The 8,611-nt window shown below is 43.7% G+C and overlaps 1 protein-coding gene across 15 annotated transcripts in view; it reads left to right on the top strand.

Moving 5' to 3' along the window:
- LOC124002448 (neurofascin-like) overlaps nucleotides 1-7,812 on the top strand; it is a 168,203-nt gene extending 160,391 nt beyond the window's left edge. For 13 of the 15 annotated variants that reach the window (XM_046309827.1, XM_046309824.1, XM_046309829.1 and 10 more), the window contains one exon: nucleotides 3,702-7,812. In XM_046309827.1, coding sequence (XP_046165783.1) covers nucleotides 3,702-3,930 — 229 coding nt within the window. In that variant the 3' untranslated portion in view covers nucleotides 3,931-7,812. The remainder of the gene's footprint in view (nucleotides 1-3,701) is intronic. The other 2 variants (XM_046309839.1, XM_046309840.1) reach the window with 1 other exon arrangement.
- The last annotated feature ends 799 nt before the right edge of the window (nucleotides 7,813-8,611 follow it).

An 8,611-nucleotide genomic window follows, 5' to 3' on the forward strand; every position in this document is an offset into this window, starting at 1 on the left:
CTCCTGATGAGGTGGCGGATGGTCTCCTGAGGGATCTTCTCCCAGACCTTGACTAAAGCATCCGGCAACTCCTGGACAGTCTGTGGTGCAATGTGGCGTTGGTGGATGGAGCGAGACATGATGTCCCAGATGTGCTCAATTGGATTCAGGTCTGGGGAACGGGCGGGCCAGTCCATAGCATCAATGCCTTCCTCTTGCAGGAACTGCTGACACACTCCAGCCAAATGAGGTCTAGCATTGTCTTGCATTAGGAGGAACCCAGGGCCAACCGCACCAGCATATGGTCTCACAAGATGTCTGAGGATCTCATCTCGGTACCTAATGGCAGTCAGGCTACCTCTGGCGAGCACACAAAGAAATGCCACCCTACACCATGACTGACCCACCGCCAAACTGGTCATGCTGGAGGATGTTGCAGGCAGCAGAACGTTCTCCATGGCGTCTCCAGACTGTCACGTCTGTCACATGTGCTCAGTGTGAACCTGCTTTCATCTGTGAAAAGCACAGGGCGCCAGTGGCGAATTTGCCAATCTTGGTGTTCTCTGGCAAATCAAAAACGTCCTGCACGGTGTTGGGCTGTAAGCACAACCCCCACCTGTGGACGTCGGTCCCTCATACCACCCTCATTGAGTCTGTTTCAGACCGTTTGAGCAGACACTTGCACATTTGTGGCCTGCTGGAGGTCATTTTGCAGGGCTCTGGCAGTGCTCCTCCTGCTCCTCCTTGCACAAAGGCAGAGGTAGTGGTCCTGCTGCTGGGTTGTTGCCTTCCTACGGCCTCCTCCACGTCTCCTGATGTACTGGCCTGTCTCCTGGTAGCGCCTCCATGCTCTGGACACTACGCTGACAGACACAGCAAACCTTCTTGCCACAGCTGGATGAGCTGCACTACCTGAGCCACTTGTGTGGGTTGTAGACTCCGTCTCATGCTACCACTAGAGTGAAAGCACCACCAGCATTCGAAAGTGACCAAAACATCAGCCAGGAAGCATAGGAACTGAGAAGTGGTCTGTGGTCCCCACCTGCAGAACCACTCCTTTATTGGGGGTGTCTTGCTAATTGCCTATAATTTCCACCTGTTGTCTATTCCATTTGCACAACAGCATGTGAAATTTATTGTCAGTGTTGCTTCCTAAGTGGACAGTTTGATTTCACAGAAGTGTGATTGGAGTTACATTGTGTTGTTTAAGTGTTCCCTTTTTGAGCAGTGTACATTGTCAGTCACAGGCTTCATTAGAAAATGTGTTGATGATGTTGTACACACAATACCAATCTGGACATAACCCAATCAAAAACCCTGAACGAACAGATAAATCCATACCATGCTGTGAGCCCGTACTGCAGCATTTAATGTCAGCCGAACAAACCACAAAGACTCGGTGGCAAGTGCACTAAGCAAGCAGGGACGAGCTCCGCAAATCCATTCATTCGACAACTCAGACTTGCGACGTGTGGCAAGGACTACAGGCTATTACTGACTACAAACCGAAGCCTCCCTCCAAGATGAGTTTAACATCTTCTATGCTCGCTTTGGGGCAGACAATACAGAGCCATCCAAGAAGTATCTCTCAGCTCCGAATGACCAGGTGCTTTCGCTCCTCAAGGCTGATGTGAGGAAAAATCTCAAGAGGGAATATTCACAAAGTCACCAGCCAAATGGCATCTCTGACTGCATCTTCAGAGTGTGGCTGACCATCTCGCGGGCGTCTTCTCTGACATCTTCAACCTCTCCCTATCCCAGGATGCAGTCCCCACTTGCTTCAAGGAGACCACCATTGTTCCAATGCCCAATAGTTCACCTGCCCAAATGACTATCGCCGCGTCGCCCTCACCCGTGTCATCATTTAGTGCTTTCGAGAGGCTGGTCATAGCCTACATCATGGCCAGCATGACAGGTACACTGGACCCACTCTAATTTCCCTGACGCTCCAACAGATCCAATGAAGATGCCATTTCTATCGCTATTCACACGGCCCTTACACATCTTGACAAAAGGAACACCTACGTGAGAATGCTGTTCATTGACATCAGTTCACCATTCAACACTATTGTTCCCTCCAAGCTCGTCACCAAGCTTAGAGCCCTGGGCCTACCTTCTACTGCTGGATCCTGAACTTCCTGATGGACCACAGGCTGTGAAGATTGGCAATAACCTCCTCCACACTGATAACCAACATCAACCAGTCAGCCTATAAGGATGTAAGTGAACTGGCACATGCCCCGATCCACATCAACCGGACTGCAGAAGAGAGAGTCAGTAGTTTTAAATTCCTCGGGGTCCATGTAACCGATTACTTGATATGAACCATAAATATCACCACTCTTGTCAAGAGGGCCCAACAGTGCCTCTACCTCCTAAGGCGTCTGAAGAAATTTGGCATGCCACCCCGTGTCCTCTCCAAATACACCATTGAGAGCGTCCTTACCAGTTTCATCATGGCCCGGTACCGGAATTGCTCCGTCCACAACCGAAGGCCCTCCAGTGTGTGGTGAAGATGGCCCAGTACACCACTGAGACACTTTGTATCTACAATCCATCAGACTGCTAAACACCTGACCAGAACTGAACACCTGCTCTGATTCTCTACTCATTCACTCACTCACGCACACCAATGCACACACACATCACAACTGTTGCTACCAGACTCTTATTTACTATTGTTGATACTGTTCGGTCTAGTTTCCTTGGTAATATTTGGTTGATGACCTGTGTGCTCAGTTGATTTGGTGACTGCATGGAGCATGCTCAGAGCCATGACTTCAGGTAATCTCTGTCAGATTATATTCCGACGTAGTTTGTCTACTAACTGGCCAGCCTTGATACGGTACCACACCATCAAATCACCGAAGAAAATGTCAACACAGTCTGGTTTGTAGATCGATCCTTTCTACAGCCAAGATAAATATTCAACACCTCCAAATATGATGGAAAGACTGTTGAAGAGCTAAACTTGTATATTTTTCTCTTCCCTCTGCTCTGGTAATGCCTTTCTGCTGTTTGCTATCTGCCTGTTGTAAGAGTCTAGAGAGCTAATGTTGGTTGATAGCACCAGTGTCCCTCTGCATGACAGTTCTCTCTCCCTACTGCAGAGGTAGAAGACATCGGGACATGTTCTGAACTGAGATACGCTCACCTACTCTAACTTGAGCTTTCACACAAACTGCAACACTCTGCTTTGTGTGTGAGCTTGAAGTTAATGCACAGATCTCACATCAGAACATAGTCCAGGCTGAGTGGCATGTGTATGTATGAGAATGCGTTGGTTTGAGCATTTAAGGGCAACATACAGCTTCCCCAATGACTCAGCAGTGCTGTAGCAGTTATTGAAGACTACAGTATTTATTTCAGCAAGCTTATATTATTGCACTCTGGTTGACAACTGCCAGTGTTTTTATATCATAGCTAAAGGCAAGTATCAATGTTGTTCCAAAATTTTTTTTTTTTTAAGTGATTGGGTTCCAGTGTGAACTGAATGACCTCAGCTTCAGTCTGTGATGATCTGTAAGAGAAAGGACTGCGGAAAACTACAATCAACACTTCTCTCGTATACAGTTGTTCCCTTCCCCAGTTCTCCTCTGACCCCTGACCCCTATTCTCTCTCCCCCCTTAACCTTTGGGACGGTAAGGACTCACTTGCGGTGATGACCGTGTCGATGACTTCACAGGCGGAGTCTAACCTTTGACTTTTTTACCCTTTGTAGCAGCGACGAGGACAACAAGCCTCTGCAGGGCAGCCAGAACTCTCTGGACGGCGGGGTGAAGGAGAGTGACGACAGCCTGGTAGACTACGGCGAGGGAGGGGATGGCCAGTTCAACGAGGACGGCTCCTTCATTGGCCAGTACACAGTCAAGAAGGACAAGGACGAAACAGAGGGCAATGAAAGCTCAGAGGCCACCTCACCCGTTAACGCCATCTACTCGCTGGCATAACCCCCCCGCCCGCCACGGCCTGGGGATCTGAGGAGCTCCCCTTAGCGGTCGGAGGGTGCTATTACCACCACTACTACTACCACACACACACAAACACAGATATGAATATGAATATATATATATATGAATCTATAAAAACACGTATACACACGTAAACACACAGCACCTGCCTGGAAACTGTTTGTCCTCTTTAAGCGGACGGAGAAACCATTCCCCTGAGAAATAAGGGGGTGCGAATGGAATGGAATGGAAGCTACCATATACAGTGAGCCAAGCCTTTATTGTCAGCTCCAGAAAATGGCTTGCCGAGGCAAAGTTTGGGAATCTTGAACAGTACCAGTTTCTCTATGCTCCTCCTCCTCCTGCCCATCACACAGACTTGAGTGTGCCTAAAGGGCTGACCTCAACTACAGAGGACTAAGAGGCAACGCAGAGGTTTTCAAGCATTTTGTTGTGGCACTAGAGCTTTTTTTGTTTTCAACGTCCTCAGCTTTTCCCGCAATCCCCCTCTTCGTCCCACACATATCACGCCCCCTGTGTCTTTACCCAGCATTCCTAGGGAAGGAGACACAGACGCTCCTCCTGTGAACATATCAGCTACGGACCACCAACATAGCAGGATGTCGGCAGATATGTTTATCATATTGATATTTCCGCAAAGAGAGATAATTCTGGTACAATAGACGAGTCATTAGAATATATTAATGCTGTAAACACTGCTAGCTCACCTTCTAGTGCGCTGCAAAACTATGCACTACCACCATCTCATGTTTTTGGGTAAAGTCTGGTTATGAATTCAATTTTTTTTTTGTGTGTGTTGATTCTCACAGGTTTAAAGAAGAATAACTTGCTGAATTAAATGGTGTCGTTCCCTCCCCATCCCGCTGTGGTAAATGTACTTCTGATTCACCTCCAATCTCAAGTCGTGTGGAGATATTCAAAATGGCCACAGCTATAGCAATGCCATTCCTGCCTCAAGCTTTGTTATGGTACAAGCCTATACTATGTCAGTTATAAATGACATTTGAAGAAAAAAATGTTTTCAAGCATGGTAGTACTTTAGTGCAAGAGACAAAGGAAAAGTAGCATGGAGAGGAGGTTTGCTCTGCTTGGTAAACTGCTGTAGACTGTCTGTCCATCTCTATGGTGAATGGTGCTCCAAGGAGGTGACTCACTTCTTGTTTACTTCCTGTTTAGCATGGCTGTGATCCTTAGGCTAGGCTTGATCGGCACCTCTTTTGTCTGCTTCTTTTATAACTGGTCTCGTTATGGGACAGGCAGAATCTGTAGTGGCATGTCTTCACCTTCAAACTTCTAGAAATGATTTGGAATTATAATTGACTCCTGAAGTCAAAACGAAACGAAATACCGCTACAAAACATATTCAATGTCTTTGAATATAGGATACAGACAACTCTGTGAAGGTAATGAACGTCCCTGCAGATTCCACCTGGCCCTTGTCATCATTGTCATACGAAGTCAGTATGTCAAGGAAGTGTGAAGAAGTTAGAACACATCGATACTAATACATTGGTGGACCTCCATTTTACCATTTGATCCTTTCAATAGTAGAACTCATTCATGAGTCTTCCTTGATGTTTCACCTCTTGAAGCGGTAGAAAGCTCAACTCCCACTTTTACAACCTATCGCAACAGCGTTACTAAGGTCTTTCACGTTAAATCAAATAGATCTTAGCTATAAAAAAAAGACAATTAGCTAACAGAGGTCACATTGTATTTCAGATGACTATTTTATATTTTAATTTATTACATTATGTCGATAGTGTTAATTAATATATTAGTAATTCACTCATTAATTGTTGAATACACATTTTTGACCAACTGAATTAATGGTATCACATCAGAGCCCACTCTGAAAGCCACGATAAAAAACTTAACGGGATTTGTTATTGTACATAAGAAAAGGAAATTCTGCTGTATGACTCATCTTTTGTTGCTATGGGTATTCTTCTGTAAACTAACAACATTGACTGTCACCATTAAAAATGTTGTGTCGATCTATTCATTGTGCTGCTCTTCATGTTGAGTATTCATGTTTGTATTACTGTTAATATTCCATGTTGGTATTAGAATTTATTTAATATAACTTTAACTTAACACAGAAATGTAACATTGCTTATTTGTTTGACATACTGTAACTGTGCGTACACGTAAGTTCTGAAACAATATGTCTTTGTAAATATCTATCAGAAAAACTGCTTTATGAGTAAAGAAATAGTCACAAGTCTGTATCCACCAAGCAAATGTACCTGGTGCATCCCAAGAATGATGTCATGTGGACCTTTGCAATGTAGCTTTGATTACGATTGGGGACTCAAAATGACTCAATTGATGTTGTCCCTAAAAACTTGCTTTGAAATTGTAATATATGGCTTGTGACTTGTCTATCGGTCCGTCACTTTTCTGATTATCACTAATTCAAAAGAAACAGTTGAGAAATAACACTATGTTGTGGAACAGGTATAAAGTAGTCAGCCACATTATGGTGTAAATAAAAAGTGCTAATGAAATGTGTTGTTGTAGCATACTGCACACACCTGTTCAATAGGTATGAAAAAAAAGCATTTGCTGAGGTAACGGATAGCCGATTTTCCCCTATTTTGTTTGTTTCTGTATTGTCGTCTCTTAATAAGGCAACCCCAGACTTTCTCAAGGCTGCACAGACTCATTCTCCCATCATGCCATTCACCTAACATGCCTGCTGCTCCACTCCTCTTGGTGACAGCCCAGTGGCTGGTGGCCATTTTGAAAGGGACAGATTTGGTTGTGTGCTTCACTTATTTAAAGAGATGTCTTGTGTTCTGCCTTCCTCCTCATCTTAGACTTTTAAAAAATGTAATATACTGTATGGCCATCAACATCCTCTGTGATCTGGTCCTCTTTAAACCTTCTTTCTCCAGTATGTCAAAGCAAGTTTTGACCCATTTTGTTTTTCATGTTGTTTCTTTGTGGTAAAGTTCACCGTGACCACCGGGTAGTGACTACATTAGCCTACCATGCACAGACACCTGACCACTGTATTAACATGAGGACACAGGAGGCCAGGAGTGCTGGCAGAGACACAATACAGTGCCTTTCCTGTTGCTATATGCTCTCCTCAACAAGACAAAGTGCACAGAGAAACAGTCCAATCACGAACCTCCAACAACCCTTAAAAACGACTGAATCACAGAATGTTCGATGACGGATTTGGCCTTGAACTCACCGTTGTTTGAGTTCTGTACAAGCCCTTTCCCCTGATAGCCTTTCTCCTTTCCCCGTATGGATCCGTAAGGGGTAATTAGTGAACTGGCTAGAAAACAGAAAATATAATAATGCATATTTGCTGATACACAGTGCTTTCTTCTGTATTTTTATTTTATTTGTTTGAGCACGTTTACTGGAGGTGCATAAGGAGTAGTGTTTTTTTGTTCCGTTTGTAATGTGTGTATCATCGACACGACTCCTCCCTTAGAATAGCAAATAACTTTTCAACTATCAAGGGGTAACAAAAATGTAAAAGTATCAATGTGCATTTTCACAGCTTTGAGTTCACTTGATTTTTAGATTCTGCAAAACTGCGGTTTTATTCTTCAACGAGATGCCCCTAACAATTATAAAATTGCCGCATGTATTGTTATTGTTCATGTTCTTGTTATTTGAAATTATTTTAATTTCTGCTTTTTCTTTTACAATTATAAGTGTATCAAAGCAGCTCGTCCGTCAAGCCTCGACTCGCAAAAGAACAGCTTTTGTAACGTACATCTAATCAACGGAGAAATGGCATATTAATATATTCACAATGTATGCGTGTATGATGAGATGTTGCAACTTCGGCTAGAAACGCCTTCTTTATAGTAAAGCATTCTCTTTTTCTCTAAATCCTGGCTATTGTCTTTATCTTCTACGGTTCTGTCCATGTCAACACTACTCATACTATTCAATCACTTCCCAGAGGCTGGAAACTTCAAAATCCAGAAAAGGTCATTGTTTACTGTGTTTACTGAGTATATTCGTGCATCAGTCAATATGTTTTATTATAAAAACTGTTTGAAATTCTATACACATACAGGTATACATTGGAGCTTGAAATAGTTTTTTTTTATCATTCTAGGTTTACCATTAAAGGTTAAGCACTACTGGACCCTGGCCCAGTCTAGTTTTAGCCACCAAACAGCCCTACCTTAAGTAACTTACTCATTTATCTTCTGATGTACCAGGAATGCCGTCTCCACTAACAAGGGAACATTACCTTTAAATTTCAATCAAACCTTTAAACTTCTGCGATACGGACTGGCCTTTGCTCTCAAAGGCCTAAATGAAGTACTATAGCTGCTAATTAGTCATTCATTCATCAGCTGTGTCATTAATTGGGCACTGTTAAGTAATTATTAGACAGGTAAAAGAAAGTGGAATTACTATGATTCACTGGGCCACAGTACAACAGTTTGTAAGGACCATGTCACTACAGTGGATCATGGTCGTTTCTCTACAGAGTTTCTGAATGATAAAGAATTCGCTACACTGAGACACTTAGAAGGGACACACAAAGGGAGTCCCTTCACAGGGACGCAGTCTAACACAGAAGTCCCCTCACAGGGAAGCAGTCTAACACAGAAGTCCCCTCACAGGGAAGCAGTCTAACACAGAAGTCCCCTCACAGGGACGCAGTCTAACATAG

This window comes from Oncorhynchus gorbuscha, linkage group LG18, assembly GCF_021184085.1.
Source record: "Oncorhynchus gorbuscha isolate QuinsamMale2020 ecotype Even-year linkage group LG18, OgorEven_v1.0, whole genome shotgun sequence".
Lineage (NCBI taxonomy): Eukaryota > Metazoa > Chordata > Actinopteri > Salmoniformes > Salmonidae > Oncorhynchus > Oncorhynchus gorbuscha.